The sequence below is a fragment of the Gopherus evgoodei genome, chromosome 5 (assembly GCF_007399415.2).
Source record: "Gopherus evgoodei ecotype Sinaloan lineage chromosome 5, rGopEvg1_v1.p, whole genome shotgun sequence".
Classification (NCBI taxonomy): Eukaryota; Metazoa; Chordata; order Testudines; family Testudinidae; genus Gopherus; species Gopherus evgoodei.
In genome coordinates, this window is record NC_044326.1 from 63,682,351 (window position 1) to 63,706,797 (window position 24,447).

The following is a 24,447-nucleotide window of genomic DNA, read 5'->3' on the forward strand; positions in this document are numbered from 1 at the left end:
GAAAAGGGTTGGAGTATTGTTACCCAAACAGTGATAGAAAGGGCACTATTATTTAGCGTACGCTTTTCTGTTCAAAGACAAGCTATTTTCTGCAAAGCAAAACCAAGGTAATATGAGCCCAGTTACAGCCACATCTTTGAATTACTGATTTATCATGTTATTTCTCTATACTCAAAACAAATCCACATGGAACCAGATAAAACTAGATCAGTCCAAGTCCTTCTATGAAATAGCATATAAAAGAGGGGGAAGTATTTCACAGCTTACAAAAGTTTATGTTTAGTGCAACAAGCATGAAACAGAAAATGGATCTGTATTAGTTGGTAGAGATATTCCTAAAGCATTTGGACTCTATTATTAAAATGGATTTAGCCCACATAAGTAGGATGTAATTAGCTGGAATTTTATTATTTTTGTTAGAATAAGTTTTAACTGGTGCTAATAATAATTTGTCAGACTGGAAAAAATCTCAATTTGGATTTAACTGATCATGGGACTCTGGCAAACCTGTACTGTTCAAGATGAATCAAGAGGAACACAGTGTAAGGATTTTGATTCTTTATTAGCTTTGCCTAAGAGAGTTCATGATTTTAGTGTCTACATCAAATGGGCTTGGACTGAGTCTTCTGATCTCTAGTTTTTGGACTGCCTGAAAATGGGAGCTTCACAACATGAACTAAAGAAATGACTGTTTATTGCATAAAGGAATACTTTCATGGATATCTGGAATTTGAACCTTGCCCCCAGTTTCTTGCGTTACCCATGTTATAACACAAACATTTTGGAATGAGGCTATCCTGGAGATTGTCCCAGATGGCAATTGGCTGGTTTGGTAGATTCTTTGTGATTTCTTTAAAACTCTACTAGAAGAATCAAACTTTTCAGTTCAGGATTTGTAGGTTTATCTGACACAGATGAACCACCTCATCTACAAGGTGTCAGATTTTTTTTTTTAACTTTGTTATTCACTTTCATCACCAAGTTTGAAAACTGCATCCTTCCTGCAAATCTGGTAAATGATTTTCATGTTCATCGTAGAGAGAAAAAACAATTGAAACTTAACAGTGATTAGACTAATTACTCTGATTGTATCTGCCTATATGACTGTGCAGATCTGGTAAATAAGAAACAAAATCATAATATATGGATGTTTAGTTAAAAAAGTTACCCCACATTTTCATGCGTTGATCAATGTATCTGTCATATAAAAAGAACTTACTATGGATCTAAAGTATGAGTTTTGGATTGCCTGTTATGGAATATAGACCTGATTCTATTATATTAAATGGAAAAAACTCCCAGTCACTTAATTTACCTGAGCAAGCATTTTTCTTTGACTTATGTATTTCCAACACTTAAGCAGCCTAAATATTTTGCATTGGTGGATTTGCTGTGACAAGAAGGTAATGGGCAAGAAAGTTCTAGGTGTCCATTAAAAATGTTTATGCAAGACCTAGTGGGGTAGATCCTCAGGTGGTGCAAGTAGTCATAGCTCCGCTGACTTCAGCAGAGCTATGGCCCTTTACACCATCTGAGGCTCTCTCTCAGTCTCTCTGTTCTCTTATGTGCTGGGGTGACAGACAGCAGAGGTGGGAGGTTAATGTGGTATTTAATGTGGTCCAGAGTTCCAAGCCTATCTTATGTCACATGTAAATATATTTTTGGTACTATCAATTAATATAGACCTCAATTTTCTTTATCACAAAAGCACCACATGCATTGGCACAAACGGTAGCTCATAAGAGCCTCAGGCCTAGAATATATTCCAGGACAATACTGAGCTGTGTCGCCTGCATGTGGAAGTTTGTACTTTGGATGGTTGTGGTCATAGCTATTATACACCACTTTGATGAGCAGTGAATCTACTTGGACATTAACAATGTAGTTTAAGTGAAAAATGATGAGAGCACTTTCATCAGCATGATATGCCGCAATTCTATGAATTAGCAGTGATTGACAGTAACACTACAGTGACTTTCTGAAGTTAACAAAAATGGTAAGGGAACATCTGCTTTTGAAGAGAGCTCAGAGACAGCCCAGAAAGCAAAGAATTCACTAAAATTAAACACTAGTCTACAAAACAGCTTTGTTAACATTTTTTATTTTTTTCAAATCACTGAAACACATTGAAAGTGCAGAGACGAAAGTTAATCTATGTGATGTATTTGCATACTTTTACAGACAAAATTAGAACAGAAACACATTCGGAATATAACCTGATTAAATATTTAGTTCAGTCCTGAGCATTCGATACTTAATACAGTATAAACATAGCAATAGTAAAAAAAAGATTTTAAAATTGTTTGATTTGTATCCTATAATAATTTCTGTGAACTTTGTTCATTTGGCTAAAACAATAATATTGTTTTGTACCTGTAATACTTAATTTTGATATACACAATTGCAATTACATACTGATAACTGAAACACAAGAACTAATTACTACATTTGTTAGCCCCTGTGCAGCGTAAACTCTACTTCTTTAAGAGTAATATTTATAAATTTGAACTTTATGGTTTGTTCATATCCACTTTTAGTTCAGTCTATTGAATGTTTCAGCAGTTTGAATAATTTGAATTAATAAAAACACTCCCCCCCCCCCGCCAAATTGTTAAAACCTGCCTATAAATAAGTTTGTAACACTATGAATGATTTGGAAAGTGAGGAGAAAGAGCTTATACATTTAAATCTGTCTCATTTTAAAAATGAGTGAATTTTGCAAACTAAAGCCATCAGAACATTATAGTTGTGACCACACCCAATCAGAATTTATTTTTTTTATACTCCTCTGAATGTTATTCAACATATAAAGAAACAGCAGCTAGTCTGGCAAGAATTTAGAAAGTTGTAAATATTTCCCACAATAGTTTAACATCAAACATTTTAAATGGCCAGAACTGAACTATATTTAACAGAACATAAATAAGACTGTAAATAAATAAAAAAATAAATCATACGGTACAATTCTACACATCCTACAAACATTTTATATAATCAAACTGAGAAGCTGAAACAGTCAACCTTCATTTCACCTCTACATTAAATGTCAAACTTTTGTTTTTAAAATTTGACCTCACAAGCATGAATCATATCTTCTTGTTTCTAGTAGTCATCGTCTTTTTTTTTTTTTTTTTTTTTTTTAAAAACAACCCAGCAATAAATGGATATCCATGAAGAATTATGCTCAGTCAGTTGGGCTGACTGGCACTTGTTCAAAACTGTGTGGCATCCAGTTATACATTTAAGAGGTTTGAAATAATAAATGTATTTGTGTATCACAAGAAAATCCTTGGTGTGTTTAACAAGATTCTAGGCACAGAATTTTCTTACTTTGAACTCAGAAGACATTTGCAAACATATTGTAGCTATGTTCTCTTCATCTTTCAACAAGACTAATTACTTTCTGGAAAAGTGAAGTACTATGTATAGGTGGCTTGTCAATATAATCTTTAGGTTAAGGACAAAGATTCTATCCACAGAATTAAAAAACAACAACAGCACAACTTTGAATTTAACATTTTTTTCAAAAAACTTCAGAGATTATGTACTGTAAATACAAGTTTAGCTACATCATTTTGGTGGTAAGATCAACCACAAAGTTTTGTTTTACCAAACAGTGTGTTGTAGATGCTTTATTCCAGATCTGATGCAGTAGCATGCTTTCCCAGGGTCTATGACAAGAACACCTACATTTTGTAACAAAAAGGTCTCATCAGATAAGATAAAATTCTATTTTGATAGACATCTTGTTCACATTTACTCCTTAAGCTTGTTCAACTTGAATCATTATTCTGAAAAACAGCTTGTATTTTATTTACTTAAAAAATAATGAGAACTGTAGTACATATCCTACTGAAATATTTGGTTTTCTAGGCCACAGACTTTTCCAGGATGGATTTCTATACCAACAATACTTCTGGTACTTGAGTCAGTGGATTCATTATGAATTTGATCGGTAGTTTTTCCTCTTTTGACAACAGCACAGATTTAATTTTTCCTGAACCTGATCTTTTTTACATACTGCTTGTTGACAAAAGTAGACAACATTTAGGTCAAAAGGTTACATTTCAATGTAAGATTTTGCAGCGCAGTGGTATGACTACTCATATAAACACCTTGGTGTGAATTTGATTCAGCTTCAGTTTCAGAAAGCAGCTGCCCTTTTGGTAGTTTCACTATAAGAGGTTTTAGGGTTACTGGTCTACCCTTCCCTTCCCCCTCCCCACCTTGCAGATGCAAAGTATTGTACAGTGCAACCCAAAGTACTGTACATTCACAAAATGATATTCCTGCACTCAGTACTCCATGTTCTTCCTTCATAGAAATAAAAAGGACAGTCAAGAAATCATTTTCAGAAACAAAATCTCCATGTAGGTGACGGAAATCTAAACAGCACCTGTTACGAGGCAGCCTTGCTGTTTTGGAAAGGAGCTTGCATTCATGGTTAATTTCAAACTATAAAAAAGTCACACGTACAAAAATATTGCATGGCATAACAGCCATCTTCACAGTCTGCTCACGTGAAAATAGTGAAAAGATAAACAATCTTCTGTCGAACGTAATATTTCTCAACACAGTGCGGTTCAACAGGATACACGCTTTCCTTTGTTCCATCTTTACAAAATAAGAGCACACATGCGATACATACAAACTTTACAAAATTAGCATCGGTGTACCAGAATTGTTCTACTTTGGTTTTCTGGTAGTTGTGGTTTGTTTGTTTTTTTGAGCCTTTTAACATACAAGAACTCAGTTCACTGTATTTTACAAATGAACATCTTTATAGTTGGATGTAAAATAGAAGAACTTTAAAAGCAGGAGGCTATAACTACAAAACGTTCATCTACAAAAAATGAGCAAGTGGAAAAATACTCCAATGAAAAATGTAATTATACATCATCTGCTGGTAGGGATGGTATGTTGATCTTTGCTCTTGTGAAGTAAGCTATCTTCTCTCTAGAATCAGAAAATAAGTTTAAGGAAACCTTTAAAGTGATTAGCAGCTAAAATATCACAAGAACTCCAACAGCTTCAGTATATGATGAATAACGTAGGAGACAGCTCTTTAAAATATCAGTTTTATGCAAAAATTTCAAGTACAAATAATTTGTTCTATTGACTAAAATCCTTAGAGTCAGTGCTTTCAAGCTATCCAATAAATATGCTTGCAGAAAATGCTGTTGCCAGAGAAGTCTGGAATGAAGGGCCTATATTATGCAGATTTATCAAAATAGAGAGAAGCTCCAGTGGGAAGAAAAAATGAAGCTTCTCAGTATAGCAGTGGCAGCAACAAAGAACTCGTAATCATAACAGTGAGATCCTGGTAACCATATATCCTAATATGGCATTAAAAGGAGAATAATCACTGCTAAAAAAGCATTTGACATCTGATCCAGACTTTCAGAAAGAAAATTAGTGGAAGGAAAAAAACAGGGCAGGAGTAACAAGCTGCATGAATACCCTCAAAAAGAGGTTGATAGAATTGTCACTATATGTGCCAGTTGCTTCCCCAGACCTATTATCATCACCTCAGTCTTATCTGAATTGCACTTCAGTTAGCTAGCTAGCTAGCTCTCATGCATGTGCCAATCTCATCCAGATACTGAACTGGCTTTCAACAGCATTGCATGGCTTATATGGGAAAGATGCAGAGCTCGATGTCATCAGCATACAGAAAGCACCTCTCCATTAGCCCTCCTGGTAGCCCAATGGACATGATGAAAGAGAGAGGGACAAAACAGAACCTTGAACTCCGCAAGACACTGCCCCTAGAGGATAAAGAGCCACACTACTCTTGGCGAGTATTTGGCAAAGGAAGGAACGGTGGCGCCAAAGAACAGTTACGCCTACCCTTGCTACAGTCTACAGCAAATCTGTAACATTTCATAGTGAACAGTATTGAAAACAGCAGATTTATCAGCACAGGCATCAGGATCTTCACACTTCAGTGTGAGATCATCCACCATTACTACCAACGCCAGTCCAAACCCAAGTTTGTACCAGATTGAAAAGTTTCAAGCACATTTGGACCATCTAGATACTCATAACTGTCTCTATCACCTCCAAAAATGGGAGACTAGACAGCAGGTGACATTTAACCACATTGCGAACGTTACAGATTGGTTTCTTGAGCAAAGATTGCACAACAGCTCCCTGAACAGATACCACCTATATGTCCTGTCTCATAGACTCATAGACTCAGACTCATAGACTCTAGGACTGGAAGGGACCTTGAGAGGTCACCGAGTCCAGTCCCCTGCCCTCATGGCAGGACCAAATACTGTCTAGATCATCCCTAATAGACATTTATCTAACCTACTCTTAAATATCTCCAGAGATGGAGATTCCACAACTTCCCTAGGCAATCTATTCCAGTGTTTAACTACCCTGACAGTTAGGAACTTTTTCCTAATGTCCAACCTAAATCTCCCTTGCTGCAGTTTAAGCCCATTGCTTCTTGTTCTATCATTGGAGGCTAAGGTGAACAAGTTTTCTCCCTCCTCTTGATGACACCTTTTTAGATACCTGAAAACTGCTATCATGTCCCCTCTCAGTCTTCTCTTTTCCAAACTAAACAAACCCAGTTCCTTCAGCCTTCCTTCAAAGGTCATGTTCTCAAGACCTTTAATCATTCTTGTTGCTCTTCTCTGGACCCTCTCCAATTTCTCCACATCTTTCTTGAAATGCGGTGCCCAAAACTGGACACAATACTCCAGTTGAGGCCTAACCAGCGCAGAGTAAAGCGGAAGAATGACTTCTCGTGTCTTGTTTACAACACACCTGTTAATGCATCCCAGAATCACGTTTGCTTTTTTTGCAACAGTATCACACTGTTGACTCATATAAGCTTGTGGGCCCTATGACCCCTAGATCTCTTTCTGCCATACTCCTTCCTAGACAGTCTCTTCCCATTCTGTATGTGTGAACTGATTGTTCCTTCCTAAGTGGAGCACTTTGCATTTATCTTTATTGAACTTCATCCTGTTTACCTCAGCCATTTCTCCAATTTGTCCAGATCATTTTGAATTTTGAACCTGTCTTCCAAAACAGTTGCAATACCTTCCAAGTTTGGTATCGTCTGCAAACTTAATAAGCGTACTTTCTATGCCAACATCTAAATCGTTGATGAAGAGATTGAACAGAGCCGGTCCCAAAACAGACCCCTGCGGAACCCCACTTCCAGCAGGATTGGGAGCATTAATAACTACTCTCTGGGTACGGTTATCCAGCAGTTATGCACCCACCTTATAGTAGCCCCATCTAAATTGTACTTTCCTAGTTATCTATAAGAATATCATGCGAGAACCGTATCAAATGCCTTACTAAAGTCTAGGGTATATCACATCCCACGCTTCTCCCTTATCCACAAGGCTCGTTATCCTATCAAAGAATGCCTATCAGATTAGTTTGACACGATTTGTTCTTTACAAATCCATGCTGGCTATTCCCTATCACCTACCACCTTCCAGTGTTTGCAGATGATTTCTTTAATTACTTGCTCCATTATCTTCCCTGGCACAGAAGTTAAACTAACTGGTCTGTAGTTCCTGGGTTGTTTTATTTCCCTTTTATAGATGGTACTATATTTGCCCTTTTCCAGTCTTCTGGAATCTCCCCCGTCTCCCATGATTTCCCAAAGATAATAGCTAGAGGCTCAGATACCTCCTCTATTAACTCCTTGAGTATTCTAGGATGCATTTCATCAGGCCCTGGTGACGTGCAGGCATCTAACTTTTCTAAGTGATTTTTTACTTGCTCTTTTTTTATTTTTATCTTCTAAACTACCCTCTTCCCATAAGCATTCACTATATTAGACATTCCTTCAGACTTCTCAGTGAAGACCGAAACAAGAAGTCATTAAGCATCTCTGCCATTTCCAAGTCTCCCGTTACTGTTTCCCCCTCCTCACTGAACAGTGGGCCTATTCTGTCCTGTCTGTAGGAGGTGGTTGACAATCTCCACTAGTAATGGACCTGCTACTCTTCTGCTGTCCTTTACCTGCCAAGAATGAAGTGAATTCAAAAAGACAGCAAAACACCTCTAATAGCTCTCACTGAATTAGATTGAACTTGACTCCTGATCCTGCCTCTCATTCACAGTAGCAGGCAGCCAAGCCCAAATCTGCTCAGTTTTATTCACAACATATCCCTCATAACTGGATGAACTTTACCAACTACCCCATGAAGGCAGCTCTGATCAACAAGCTATCTGTTACCCAAACCTAATCTAGTGATTAAGAGGTTTTGGATTATATGGCAGAAGCAAAGAATCTTTCCTTTAAATTCTAATGCCATAGTTATGTGGGAGGTAAAGACTCTTTATGACTCAATATCTCAACATCAGCCTCTGATTTCCATCACTGGAGACTTTGCTATCATCATTCTAACTTCACCCGTGAAAGGTGATCTGTAGACCAAGGCAATCCATGAGGGCAAAGCCAGATAAGATGGTGCATAGGACACGCCTTATAGATCACGGATGATAAATGTTTACAATATTCTTCCAACCCATCAAGAGTGAACTTTCACAGGAATATCTTCCCACAGGGCCTCCTAGAGGTGCTCTACTTTCATTAGTCTTTGAATGGGGACCATTAAAACAGGTCAATCACCTGACAGGACTGGTGCGCCCTAAACTCAAACTGTAAGGGGTTATTTCTCCAGTACACTGAGCCTGGTTTCCAACTGCCTAAGCTTGAGCTCTGGTTCAACACACTAGATCAAGAGTGCAACTATGTGAACTGAGCCAGTAGCTACCAGTTCACATAGTCACATGGCCATCAGGAACTTCAGAGATGATACCAAGGTTTTATCATGCCGATGGATGTTGAAGTCATCGTGTAACTATCAGCCTCAATTCCTCCAACAACCCTATGGTTAGGAGCTTCCATAGTTCATGCCAAGATCTAGGAGAGCAATGGGTTGATAAGCACCCAAAATTAGTCCCAAATTATCTCCATTCCAAGATTCACACACAAGATAAAGACAATATATTTTATCCAGTTCTGCAGTGAGTGACTGCTGTATTCTGAATTGGAGGCAAACAGCATGGCCATATTACCTCCCCGCTCAGTCTCCTTAGGTTGAATCTGTACTGAATAACTGGCTGCTGCATCAAAATGGATCCATCGGTATTATCCTACCAGCTTTTAGTGATGCAAGCAAGATCAAGTACTTCATCCTTAAGTCACCAGAGGTGACACTATTAACCACCAATCTTGCATTTAATAGCATGAGCCTAAGGCTAGAACTACCAACCTCTTAAAAGTTAACTACAGGCAAAACCAACAGAAATGAAATTTACAAGATTTCATTTCTGGTTTATGCTGAACAAATCCCATAAACAATCTCTACCGGCCTTGGTTCTCCCTGCTGGCTGTCAAAAGGGACTCACAAAGACTCACAGCCAGCCATCCAGTTGTGGTGCCAGTTATGAGGATTTCCTGGTCAAATGCATATTGCCTTAACACTCACTATTATGTGTTCTAGATTGATTGGCATCAGGGAGATTTACTAAAATTATGCCAAAGAACCTCTGTTACTTGAAATTCTGCCCTTTCTCCCCCAACTCTGTTATTTAGTCTCTGAAATCACTAAACTGTTACACATCAGAGCCCTAGATTAAGAGAAGATTTAGATTTGACTAATACAGCATTGGCATATTGGCTTACCCTCATCGATAATTCATGTTGCAACACTGCAGCAAATTGACCAATTCTAACTAAAAGGATGTTCTTAAAATGAGAGCTTAGACTGACTAACTTCACAGATTTAGAAGAGCCAGAAGACCAACCAGAACATGCTGTACCTGAACGACTGCACTTGCAATGGCACTTTCTGGCTCTGTTCCCGTAACCGACATACATCCTTGGAAGCTTTTCTCATCAATTTTTCAGCACTTAAACCCTGTTTCTGTTCCTCCTTTGATTGTTCAGCCTGTAGAGGGGAAAAAATTACAACATCCAGCAATTGACAATTTCAAAGAGGCTGTAGGAGGAAGAATGTGGAGTTAAACTCATCAGGCAAAATCTCTTTAACAAGGGAACATAGCACAAAGTTACTGACATCTCAAGTAGAAGTGATGAGCATCACTTCAATAGGGAGGTGGGCATTAATTTAGAAAAGGAAAGAATGCACCAGCACTTCCACTAGCTAGATGCCTGAGACGAGATAAATTATTTCCTGGGTTTATAACAGACTAGGGCCATGCCAGTTTGAACAATACCAGTCATTGCCTGGCCAAGCGTTTAGTTACAAAAGGGAAAGAGAAGGTGCCTTCCTCATATTTAAAATACTTCTGCCCATTTATATTCCTTTACAATGCTCATCTTACCAGCTTCTTAAAAAGAGACTGGCTCGTGACTGGAGCTCAGCCCCTCTAATGTTAACAATTTTAGATCTATTACTTACAAATGATCATTTGTTGTAGTATTGCTAAGGAAAATAGTAGGGCTGTCGATTAATCGCAATTAACTCACACAATTAATCAAAAAAATTAATCACAATTAAAAAATTAATTGGTATTAATCGCCATTTTAATCGTACTGTTAAACGATAGAATACCAATTGAAATTTATTAAATATTTTGGATTTCTTTCTACATTTTCATATATACTGTAGTCAGTGTTGTAATCAAAATCAAAGTTTACATTATTTTTTATTAAAAATATTTGGCACTGTAAAAATGATAAACAAAAGAAACAGTATTTTTCAATTCACCTCCTACAAGTACTGTAGGGCAATTGCTTTGTCATGAAAGTGCAACTTACAAATATAGGTTTTTTTTGTTACATAACTGAACTCAAAACCAAAACAATTGGAAACTTTAGAGCCTACAAGTCCACTCAGTTCTACTTCTTGTTCAGCCAATTGCCAAGACAAACAAGTTTGTTTACATTTACGGGAGATAATTCTGCCCAATTCTTATTTGCAATGTCACCAGAAAGTGAGAACAGGTGTTCACATGGCACTGTTCTAGCCAGCATTGCAAGATATTTACATGCCAGATATGCTAAACATGTGTATGCCTCTTCATGCTTCAGCCACCATTCCAGAGGACATCCTTCCATGCTGAGGATGCTTGTTAAAAAAATAATGCGTTAATTAGATTTGTGACTGAACTTCTTGGGGGAGAATTTTATGTCCCCTGCTCTGTTTTACCAGCATTCTGCCATATATTTCATGTTACAGCAGTCTAGGATGATGACCCAGCACATGTTTGTTTTAAGAACAGTTTCACTGCAGATTTGACAACACACAAAGAAGGTACCAATGTGAAATTTCTAAAAATAGCTACAGCACTTGACCCAAGATTTAAGTATCTGAAGTGCTGTCCAAAATCTGAGAGGGATGAGGTGTGGAGCATGCTTTCAGAAGTCTTAAAAGAGCAATACTCTGATGCAGAATCTAAAGCACCCAAACCACCAAAAAAGAAAATCACGCTTCTGTTGCTGGCATCTGACTCAGATGATAAAAATGAACATACATCAGACCACTCTGCTTTAAATCGTTAACAAGTAGAACTCGTCATCAGCGTGGACACGTCTTCTGGAATGGTGGTTGAAGCAGGAAGGGACACATGAATCTTTAGCGCATCTGGCACGTAAATATCTTACAATGCCGGCTACAACTGTGCCATGTGAACGCCTGTTCTCACTTTCAGGTGACATTGTGAACAGGAAGCGGGCAGCACTATCTCCTGCAAATGTAAACAGACTTGTTTGGCTGAGTGACTGGCTAAACAAGAAGCAGGACTGAGTGGACGTCTAGGTTCTAAAGTTTTACATATTTTTATTTTTGAAACAGTTGTTTTTTGGTGCATAATTCTACATTTCTAAGTTCAACTGTCATGATAAAGAGACTGCACAACAGTACTTGTATTGGGTGAACTGAAAAATACTATTTTTTTCTTACAGTGAAAATACTTGTAATCCAAAATAAATAAGAAGTGAGCACTGTACACTTTGTATTCTATGTTGCAATTGAAATCAATATATTTAAAAATGTAGAAAAATCCAAAAAGTATTAAAATAACCTGTATTTTTTTTTTTTAGATTGCACGATTTATTATGATAATTTTTCTTAATCGCTTCACAGCCATAGAAAATAGTATTTTTGTGTCAGTCACCAAATTGCACCATGGAGTTGGGGTACAGCCATGCAGCATTTTGGAGCAAGTGAGAGCCCATCCCTCTCCCTAGGTTCAGAGCCATGTTCCAGCCTGAGCTACAGCTTCAAAGTGCTGTCTACACAGCTACTTTTAGAGTGTTAGTGTGAACACTGCCAGCCCAAGTCTATCGACACACACCGGGAGGCTCACTTCTGCTTGCTCCAAAATGCTATGAAGACACATCTTGAGTGTATGGGCTACAAAAAGCAGCACACTTGCAACCTATTGAAAATGAACATCACTAATTTGCCTTCAACATCAAAGTCTATTGTACTAACATTTCTTGATATGCTCCTATTTCTTGCACTTCATTTTTTTAAATAGAAGCAATTTTGCAATAATATAAGAGAAAATATCCACTTCAGAACATTAATACTTAACCACATATTTTAAAGGTGAGAGAAGGAAAAACAAAGCATCAAAAATAGCTGTTTTTCCTGTATGTTAACAATCATTACATTAAAAAATTGTTCTACTATACTTGCATTGTGTGTCTGCACCAATGATTATAGAAAAGTTATGACCCCGAATAAAGCTATGGTTTATTAGTATCACTGCTGAAACCACACACCCATCCCTCTGGAAATCCCTCCCTCCCCTCAAAACATCAAGTCAGATTTTAAAATTGAGGTTAATACAGAAATATTTTCCCCATTAGTTCTTGGACATTAGCAAGCACGGTATATAGACAGCAAGAATAGCAATCTGCAACTTATTGCTGGCAATGTAAAGTAACACTTGGAACATTAATATATGTTTTGTCAGTGGCCATCTGTTAAAATGACAAGCATTCCCAGCTAATGTTAACTATTGCAGTATGTAAGCATATACTATTTCAAGTTTTCTACTTTCATTTTCACTTCACATATCTATGATATTTCTGGAAATTGTACCACATTTAAGAGTAAATAGCAGGAAAGGAATGTGCTGCCTCTGATAAATGCAGAAACAAAACATCTACAGTGAGAAAGACAGATCGTTAAAAGAAAATTCTCAGCAGATCTGGAAAAAGCTCTCTCTGGATCAGATCTGCATTTTCAGCACAGGGAAGAAAAGGTCACAGCCACATGGTAATGTTTTTTTTTTTCTATGGTTCAAGAAAGATAAAATAGCCCCAATTCTCTCCCTTCCTGGTAAGATAAGTGTGGGTCTCAGTGTTTCACTTGCTTCTGCAAAACGTTACAAAATCATTTAAATAAAGGATAGAGAGGCATTTATAGAAGTTCTGGTGAACTAAGTAACCTTTTAGTATGGATGTAAGGAGTGATATAGTACAACACGATCATGTCACAGCTTACAGTTTGTAATTATCTGGGGACAGCACTTGAAAGAGTGACTGGTAGGGCTTCTTGTTATTCAAAGCCTTGAATTAACTCACTTCAGTACTTAACAACACCCAAGGAGTCTGTGCTAGCACTACAGGCAGGGGCAACAGACTGGCCACTCTGCCAGACCTGAAACGACCTGTTACATCCCTGCCCACCAACCCATTTATCAAAGTGCTTGCAGCTCCCATTTCAAAACCTGGAAAAATATTGCAGTGAAGAAGTATGTTTTCAGAGCACTTTCAGTAACTGAGCTGCAGGCCCTGTTTCCCCTACCTGAGCAATTCCTACATCAGGTACTGGAGGAGCCATGAGCCTGCACTCTCATGTTTAATTGGGAAGGGGCTGAGTTTGCACCTTCCCTCAATGGAAGCAGCAGGCACATCAGCTGATCATGGATTTCCCAAGGAGGCAGATACCTCAGTAAACAGGCCCTGTGCCTCTGTACTAGCTCCCCAGCCCCTCTCTCCCTCACCTCCAACTTTGTCTGAACCCAAAGCAGTATGGTTTCTGATTGGGATCCCCCACTAACCATTGCTCTTAGAGACCCCTTGTGGCAAGAGGTCATGAGGGAATGTTGCCACCAACAGTAGAACCCACACCCCGTTCTTGTCCCAACCCTGCCCAGGACACACAACCTGGACTCCATGGGGGTAGTGGAAGATGCCACAGAGGCTGCACTTTGCTTTTGCTGATTCTCCCCCATCTTGATCCCCTGGGTTCTTGTACCTTTCATACCCTGCAGGTATGGAGGGGACAAGGACACTCTGAAAAAAGCAATGCAGATCATTTGGCTCTTGCTAACTCGTTTTATTAAAGCTCAGTACAGCATCACCAATCTACCACATCACACACTGTAGGTGAAGGGGTGAGTGAGCCTCAGGACCACTGAGCACAGGAAAGCTCTCCCCTGTCTAAGCGCATGAGTTCCCAAATCATTGTACAGAACAGACCCACATGACGATAGACATTTTCTCTTCTCCCATTACCAACAGAATGGACCATCTCCTCTCCCCATTCATGAATGTGGAGATCATCTCCCTTCACCAGTGTAAGGAGCTGAGACAGTGATTAGGTGAATTTACCTCATGTAAAGCGGTAAGGGCTTAAGTGTACTTAATCAAGCATACACACACACAGGCTAGTAACATATAAGGAGGCGCATAACCAATATAATCAATACAATGAGTTAGGGTTACCTGTAAATAACCCTTTTTGGGAAGAAGTGCAAAACAAAGCCATTTGGCTAACTCAGATTTAACTTACTGTGTATTCTCTTATTCAGCTCTTGAAATGTCCCTGATATTTGGGTAAACAACAAGGATGAAGTTATAATGAAAAGTCACAATGACCCAGCCAAATATAATCAGAATAAACAAGGAAAGTCCCCAAAGTACCAGACAAATACACAAGTTATACAGGTAAACAAGTTATATAATTTAGGGCACAATGCAGAAGGTTATATTTGTTCAAAAAATGTTATTATTATGTAATGAATCAAAGGAGAGGGATATTGATAAAAGTACAGAATCATTTTGGGTATAAAAGACTGTACTGAGACTTTAAGTCTTTGCCTAGGGTGTGTGCAGCCTGTTCACTGGCCTGCCACCCTCAACTGATCACTACGATGTGATACTTTGTACCTATGCTGAAATAAATCTGTTCCTTGGATCCGAACACTGGAATTAGCAGTGGTTTTGACTGTTAGAGCAAGCAGTCATTGTCTGCTTTGCAGACATTTAATATGAGTGTTTAGATCTTTTGGAAAAAAAAAGAATAAAAATGTCTAATTTTTGCTGTTCTTTCCACTTCTCCTTCCCACTTGCTCCATTTTTCTCAGCTGAAAACCTGGTGAACAGCTATCACCCAACTCTCTGCAGACCACTAAAAAGTGCTCTACAGAGCACAGTTTGGCAGCCTCTGAGCAGATTAATGCCCGGGGTGAGTAAGTTTCATAATGATTCAATGCAACAATTCATTTCTGAGCAGCTGTTCTAATTTCTTACACTGAATTGCAGTATGAAAGCGCACAGGATATCAGTTCAAAACTTCTTAAAAATGAGAGACCCTCAAAACAAAAATTTGAATTAACTCTGTCAGGGGATTTTTAAGATCTGAGGTTTTGACTCAGGCCCAACATTTATATTGTTTTTTAATACTGCCTAAAAAGAAACATCTGTGGATGGCAGTTTTGTTTTACTACACAGTCTTTATTTCTGCAACTGTACTTTAAAAAAAATCAGTTCTGCAAGATAACATGTAAAAAGGGTGCTGAAACCAAAGATCTGTCTATGTGGCATTAACCTCATACTACAGATTATCTCCAAATGGAGAGGTTAATTTACCAAACAGGGAAATAGAATGGGCTTTTTTTTTTTTTTTTTTAAAATAATGAAATTTGGAAATCTTTCCCAGAACGGTACAGTAGATCAGAACTTTAGAGGACTATACTCTAGATATGTAAATACTGAGGATGTGATGAGAGCTGTTTTAGGGAACTCATTTTATTTATTATTAAAATATTAAGACACCTAGAACTTATTTTGAAATGCTGGACAATGTTTCTATTTTTTTCTGATCTCGTCTGTCTCCTTAACCCTATTCAAACCAGAAGAAATACATCCTATTGCTGAAGAACTATACAAGGTTCTCTGCATTATGGATGATCACACTAGTCCTGTTGGAGTAGGGGATATACACCCTATATGCGCCGGAGAGGTCTCCACATTGGCTCCAAATAGGTTGCTGTGGTGGGACTGTTGTAGCAAGCCAGAAAGGGACCACTGAGTTTTTGTTTACACTGGTGACTGGGAAATCCCCCAAGCCTTCAGGTTTTGTTTTCACTGAAGATTATCTAAAATTCTCCCACACTTGGACCTAACTATGCTGGGACTTGCAGGCTTTGTAAAGAAATACACTCATGTTGTCTAGACTAGCCTGTTTAGCCTACACAGTGGTAAAGTGGCACTAGCAGCCAGTCTACAACAGCATTCTCAACATTGCTAGCACTGTTGGGGACTGCGTCAGTACTAAAACAACTAACCATAACCACTCAACCCAACCGCAGGAAAGTATCCTACAAGCTCTCAGTATAGACAGCTGTAGGAGGTGCAGAGACTGATTCGTAGCCTGGAACAGAGGCATTAGAAGAGACTGTACCGTAGCATTACAATCTCAATGCAACTTGAGGGTGGATGCCATTCTCCTTAATTCTCCACAGAAGCCTAGGCTTTGCACTGGGAACTTCAGCCACTGGTTCCCTGACACTAGAAATGTAAATTAAGGGACCTTTACAGTACTAACAAATGCAGAGATCTGTACATGGTAATGGGGATAACTATGGATTGGAGTAATCTTTTATTTTTTAATAAGGTAATAGATTCATATTTGTCTACAGTGTGGAGGTAGAAATAAGGTCTGATACTCAATTGCTTAACAATTTTATCTTTTTTCCCTTAAATAATCGAACTCTTCTAGTTACAAAACAAGAAGGAGCTTAAACATACACAAAGAATCCACGTGGATAAAAATAACAAACTTTGCACTGTCAGCACATTTCACCCAAGAATCTCCAAGAATTTTTCCCAATGCGGAGCTCTCCATGCTACTGTGTGTTAGTATTGCATAACCATTTTAGAAAACAAGGAACTGAGGGACAGAGAGGATCTGTGTCTTGCTTACAGAGAGTCTGTGGTAGATCCAGTAATTGATCCAGGCAATGTGAGCCCCTACATTGCTCTAATCAGTAGACTATTTTACATACTATTTCTTACTTATTTTTTAATCTTTTCTGAAATGCATCTACCTCCTGGTGGGTGAAACTCAGCTCTCCCTGGCCAAAGTCAGAAAAAGGGTGTTCTGAAGGACAAACTCAGCTGGGGTGGGGGTCCTGTGGGGCTGCTGCACAACCCCTTCACAGGTATTATTACAGTCTATAGTCTCAAATCATGGCTTCTGTCTCTCTATGCCCTCTTTGTTGAGGTTTCTAGTCAGCTACATCTGTGTAGAGTTTGAGCCAGCTACTCCTGAATAGCAACCCCCCCCCCAACAAAACAAAAACATTGACTTCAATGGGAGGAGGACTGGGATTTAAGATTATTAAACCTTTAAACGGATTTCTATATTGTTTCAGTACACAAACCCAGCCTTCAAATGAAAAAGCGTGTTTCACCTCCAAATTAATTGGCTACTCAATTTGATGTTCAACTTCAGAATAACATTACTTCCAGTGTTCAGCGAATTCTAGGTTTAAATAAATAAATAAATAAATAAATAACTTGATCTTGGATTAATTCTTTAGTAGATGTTTTCCTTAGATTTCCCATGATCCTTTACTCATGTTACATAATTCAGCTTTGTAATTAGTTAAACTTAATACTCCTGTAAATATCTTCTAAAAACATCTAAACAACCAAATCAATCGAAGAACCTATAGTAAAGGGTTTTTAATTGTTTTTGTTTAGTACTACTATGGACCCATTCCATCTATAGACAGGACATTTTTCATTTGTGCTTCCTTCACAACCAGACTGTAACTACTAGGTTTTTAAGCACAGCCCTCCCTGGAAATAAATGAGTGCTTATCATAAAATGATGGAGTTTTGTTCACTATTTATACCTGCTTTTCAGCTTGTTTCAAGAGCTTTTGGAATCGCTCATCCTCCAACACACACTGGGGAAGGTCAGTCTCTCCTCTGGCTTTCATCTCCTCAAGCTTCTGTTTAAGATCGCGCAGTGCCTGAAGTTCATCGTTCAGCCGATTCTGTCGCGTCCGAGATGCCTGGAGGTCCAGCTCCAAGTCAAGAGAAGTGCGTACAGGGGGCTCTTGCGTAGCTCTTCGCATGATCGACTGGCACACAGGCTGAATTGTTCAGGAATGATAATGTAATAAAAAGTAAGACTACATTTAATATACAAAGGCTGAGGTAAGGAGTTGCCAGCTGGGTAAAGAATGTTCACATTTACTTTTTCTGAGTACAAGTTGCCATACCAGATCAGGTCAAAGTCCACAGGGCATCTACTCTGGAACTCTGCTTTTGGCAGCAGAGAGTGCCTAAAGCTTCACAAGATGCTGTAAAACTCCTATAGTTTGCACATTACAGATGCCATATGGCTATGCTAGAATAGCCATGCAAGCACAGCCCCCACTCCCAGGAGTTTTTCTGTCCAGCAGAGCACTACCTCCCTTAATGACATTAGCTATGTTGCCAGAAGCCCTCTCTCATGAAGATAGCTGCATCTACAGTGGGGCTTTTGTTGGCATAACTATGTCGGTCAGGGGTATGGTTTTTTCACTCCCTTGACTGATGCAGCTATGCTGACATAATTTATGTGTAGACCAAAAGCCTTAGTGAAAAATTGCTTTCTGACCTTCACAGCAACACAATGATAAAGTATGAGATTTAATAGTCATTAGCTTTCCTAGCTCTGCATGTGTGTCATTAATAGTCATAAAATTATCTCAGGACTTCTAAAATTCCAGACATAGCATTTAATTCAATGACCTCCTGTAGTAGGCCTCAGTCCAGCAAGGCACTTAAATAAATGTCTAACTTTAAGCACGAGTAGTCCCATTGATTTCAGTAGGACTATTAATTTTCTAAAGTACCTTGCTGATTTGGGAATGCCAGAGATTGACCATAGTCTGTAAACAAGTATTTCCCTTTCAGTGCTTCAAAATTTATTTCCTTTAATTTAATTGAGTTTCCTCACATGATGGTCAGAGTAACCCCACCCCCTGACTTTGCAATCTCTTCTCCCACATCAACTCTGCCATCCTGCTAAGTACAGTCAGCCTTCCTTAGACCCTTTCAATGCTTGTTTTATCTCTGAAGCCTAAAAACCAAAAATGGACACAGCCCCCTAGGTGAGAATGTACATTTCATTTTATGTATTGTCATAATATCCTTTTCTCCTTTAAATCCCTTCATTAGTCACAAAAGTTCTTGGAGGAAATTCATTGAAAAAGAAAACTTAAGTATGGCTGAACCCTTGAAACTATGGGATTTTCCCAACCCTTTCACCAAAACTATGTTTAGGATGAATGTTATCTGTGTGTTCTTTATATATACTGTATATAAACATGCAGAATATATTATTTTATATTTAAATAGTGTGTTGCATTATTGAAGGATCCCGATGACTTTTATACACTGTACAGCATCTCTCTGAAACAACTAACCCTAAATGTGAGAGTGGCAACTATCTGGCGCACATCCTAATAGTTTACCAGAGCAAACCTCTACTCTCACAAGAAATGCCATGGGATCGTTACTATCCAAACACTGGCGAGACAATTTTGTTGCTAAAGGTCTCATTCAAAGGACCTACATATAATTAACGGAACTCTGTTTATCTGCTTTGGAAAGATGATGGGCCGAGTCACAGTTGTGTCAAGATTTGGATCTGGGATCCCAGGAAGTCTCGGTGTTTCAAAGAGATATTGAGATCACTCTAGAGACTCCAGATGCCTAAAATCAAGCTGATGGTTTAAAATGAAACAGAAAAAAGAAGCAGATATGTGGATCACTGCTCAGGTGAGACGGCACTTACCCTTTTAACTCTCAAGCTCCTCCGTTCTGTGGCATTTCTCACAAAGAGAGACTTTTTGGCCAGTGTTGAGCTGTCACTGTCACTTCGATTCAGCTGTCAAAATATGGATATAAACACTCTGATATAAAACAGCGGTATATTTTAATACAAGGCCTGTTCTGTTTTTAAGTTAGAAACATTTAGAAAACCTCAAGGATGTTGATGTGGATCATTCTTGGGATTCAATAAAACCTCTCAGTCAGATAAAATATATGTCCAGGATTAGCATCTTAAAGAACGCAGAGACATTTCCTGCATGAAAGCAATCTGAAGCCATATACTGAAACCTAGGCTATTTAGTGGTATGAAGGATAACATTAGGTAATTTGACTCTATTTTTGTTCTTCAATTTATATTTCCAATCCAGACAATATCAGTGATTCTATAACGTGAATATAAACATCCCCTCCATACACATCAAGACATTTCAGCAGTTTTTACTTGGAAGCAAAATGATGATTCAGCCAGTAGATCGGCAACTTAACTTCTTAGCTGAGACCCCATTTCCCAACATTTTACAAGTCAAGCCCCACTTTCAGTGGAAGGGAATCCTCTACTACCTTATGTACTGTTAAAGGCCCACTCACTTATCAATCTTATATGCCTCCCCTGGGGGAGTTGTGGCCAACACTGGCTTAGCCAATCACATTCTCTTCCTCATAGAGCACATGACAGTCACAGCATAATGATGACACACAGGTGATGGAAGGTTAGTCATGGCTTGAAATTGACTGTTGCATCAGTCATCAATTATGGTGAAATTAAAATAGGATCATTTGCAGTTTACAATATTTTACTGAAAATGCACTGTGGATTGTTTAAAAAGTTTAATTAGCTTAGCACAGGGCATACTGCCAAAGTATTGGCTGTTTTACAGTCCTCTTACTTCCAAGGCTGCGAATAATATTTACTTGCCTGGGGTAGACCCTTATCAACAGAGCTGCACAGGGAAAAGCAAATTACTCTACACGTTCACCTGGCCAACAAGCAACAATCTCAATCTCAGTATTATTTGGATTGAATGTATGTATGTGCAGATCCTCCTACAAGAACATTACTACTTCTCAGAAATCAGTACCACAGACTAAACAACAACAGTGGCTCTTTTCTTAGGCCATGTCTACACTACAGCTGTGCCACTGTAAGGTCCTTCGTGTAGCTGCTGTATGCTGGTAGGAAAGAGCTCTCCTGCTGGGGACATAAAACCACACAACGAACGGCGGTAGCTTTGTCAGTGGGGGAGTGTCTCCTGCCGACAAAGTGCTGTCCACACTGGTGCTTTTTGTCAGGGATGTGTTTTTTTCACACCCCTAACTGACAAAAATTTTGCCAAAAGTGCCGTGTAGACATAGTCTAAGTTACACTATAGAATCATAGAACATCAGGGTTGGAAGGGACCTCATTTAGTCCAACCCCCTGCTCAAAGCAGGACCAATCCCCAGATAGATTTTTGCCCCAAATCCCTAAATGGCCCCCTGAAGGATTGAACTCACAACCCTGGGTTTAGTAGGCCAATGCTCAAACCACTGAGCTATCCCATGACATGACAGATAGTTCTCAAACTGAATATCTATTAAGTATATCAATATATATAGTAGCAGAATTAAAATAAAGCTGGTTTAAAGTCTAATACAGTTATCAGAAAGATTATTAGCACTCTTTTCTGAAGAGCTGAAAAAATTAACATGGACCACAGGAATTTTGCTGCTGAAATTTCAATGACTGACAAAATCAGAGCCCTACAGCATTCTAATGCAGCATTTATGTGAAAAAGAACCACCTTGTGATATCCCTAGAGAGAAATCAGTCTTCTCCCATACAAACTCCGCTGTTAACTCATCAATACTAATGATCAGACATTAGCATCTAAACGTTAGTTAAACACTTTTCAACGGAACAAATGGGATTTTGGTCCCTACCTGTCCTTTGTGTCTTTGAGACTCTCCCCCTACAAACTCTACTGACTATACATACTTCATGAAAGTCACTTTCAAATCATCATCTGAGAAGAGGTGCTTTACTATAAGGGAGTGGACATCAGCTGGAGTGAATTGTCTGTAACTTGAAGTCTTTTAAACCATGATTTGAGGATTTCAGTAACTCTGCAAGAGGCCAAGGGTCTATTACAGGAATGGTGGGGTAAGTTATGTGGCCTGCAATATTCAGGAGGTCAGACTAGATGATCACAATGGCCCCTTCTGGCCTTGAAGTCTATGAGTGAATATCCATCAGATGTTTTCTGCTCAGGACATGCTGCACAGTGGGGGAGGAAGAATGGTCTTGTGGTTCAGGCAGCGGATGCCCAAGGCAGAGCTCAGGGACACAGTTGCAGCAGGGTTTCAGAACTGCATCATGTAGATGCTAACCATACTATCCAATCTGAAATCATGGTAAGCTTCAAAAAGTGATTCAAAACTGACAGCAGCTGAGCCTTTTCCAGGCTATGTTGCTCTCACACTGTACTGCCAATGCAGTGTTTGCTTATTGCGAGCTTTATTCTAGCACATTTTCAACAGATCAAAATTGCCAGATTATTTCAGTGCATTGTGATGTGTGAATTACTGTTCCATTCATACAGTGAAACACACCCCTTTGCAAAGGTCCAACACAAGACATTCATAGATATAGGCCCTCTGCAAAGGGCTGCTTTTCATCCATAGTAATAGTGTTTTGACACAATATACTGAGTTCACTGTAAGCCTGTTCCACTGTGCATCAGTACGTTCTTTTGAAAATCCAAGGAAAGCACAATTTAGACTCTTTCAGGTGAAAAGTGGGTTTTCCCAGAACATGACTCATTGTCACTAATGTGCCATTGCCAAGGAGTTAAACGACTCTTTAGTTAATAGCATCTCATTGAGAGTGTTTTTCCTCTTACCCTACAGATGTACTGATTCCGCTCTCCTGGAGAGAAGGTTTGCGAGCGCACTATCATGCTGTTCCTGACAAAGGGACGCTGTCTAGAGCTCAAGCTGGCTCTGTCCTTGGGTCGGACTGCCATATTCTCATTAACTGCTTCCTCAGTATTAGTCTCTTTATCAACCTGTCAAGAGAAATTTAAAATAAAAAAATACATACATACATACACTCCCCTGCCAGCGACATACCTTGCAAGCACTGCTTTCTACCCTCCCAATACCATTTAAGTTGAAATCCAACACAGAAAACAAAGAATCTTACCCATAACTAGGTGCAGCAGTATTCAATTAAAAAAAAATCAGTAAAGAAGTGTAAGAAAAACCTTGCCAAGTGTTCCCTGTGCCCAATACAATTGCCACTTCCATCTGAAACTTCTACAGCAGGGGCCTCACTAATCTGTAAACCACAATCCGGAAAGTCCGTACTTAGGACAAACATTTGGGTTTGCAGTTTACAGCTGCACCATGAGGTTCTGATGCTGTGCTGGGGGCAGGACTGAGAAGAGTGATGCCACATGCCTAAAGAACTAACGGGGCATTTCATATTGCCCCTGGACTCCCTCTCCGCAGCAAACACCCTGAAACATGGTTACATTGCGGACAGCTGCAGTTCTTCCTTGCCCACCCCACGGCAACTGCTTATCTACCAACCTCACCAATCTGAACTGGGGCTTCCCACTCAACTAATTCATACAATATTCATTAGGTCCTACTTTATTTACTGCTCCCACTGAAGAAAGCATTTAGGTATCTTTTCTCCTTTTTCTACAGCAAAGTTATAGTTCTTTGAAGTTTTCACTTATCTAGTTGTCTATACAGACCGAATGTCTTAAGCAGCATCACAGCAACTGCAGGAGGATTTGGCACTAGTAGGTCACATTTCAATCAGTATTGCAATCAGATACTGCACCGCCACCTGCTGCTAGGCCTCTGACTCACTGCTGAATGCAGGTCTTCTTAACAAGGCTTAGACCACAGCTTTAGGCCACCATTCAGTATACTACTTAAGCATGTGTCTAACTTTAAGCAGGTGAGTTGTCCTAGGCATGTGCTTAACATCAGGCTGAATCAGGGCCGTGATCTGTGCCTGCCAGCCTGGTCCCTCTCCATTTGGCCACTCCCTGAACTAACAGAGAGCTAATTACAATCCCCAGTAAATCACTAGACCAAACATTGAACTTTTCCGAGTTCAGATGGAAGATTTATGTCTAAATTCCCTGCACTAACTTCAAAGATCTTAACTTTTTTTGACAGCACAATCTTTAGAGAAATACGAAAAAAACTAAAGATGAAATCATGACATACATAAGCAAAAAAATAACGTACACATTCATAACCTTAAAGGTACTAAACTCATTTTCTTTCAACTTGAATTTTTTCCTTACTCAGAGACCAAGTAAAGACTGGAGTTTTAAGGTCGCTGTTTTTAAGTTAAAAGCATGCAA

General features: G+C 39.0%; 1 protein-coding gene across 1 annotated transcript in view; it reads right to left on the reverse strand.

Moving 5' to 3' along the window:
• Positions 1–3,142: 3,142 nt before the first annotated feature.
• WWC2 (WW and C2 domain containing 2) overlaps positions 3,143–24,447 on the reverse strand; it is a 162,218-nt gene continuing 140,913 nt past the window's right edge. The window contains exons 19-23 of the mRNA XM_030564541.1: positions 22,963–23,127; positions 20,046–20,138; positions 18,112–18,354; positions 9,808–9,935; positions 3,143–4,956 (exon numbers count right to left, since the gene is read on the reverse strand). Of these exons, the coding sequence (XP_030420401.1) occupies positions 4,890–4,956; positions 9,808–9,935; positions 18,112–18,354; positions 20,046–20,138; positions 22,963–23,127 (696 nt within the window). The 3' untranslated portion in view covers positions 3,143–4,889. The remainder of the gene's footprint in view (positions 4,957–9,807; positions 9,936–18,111; positions 18,355–20,045; positions 20,139–22,962; positions 23,128–24,447) is intronic.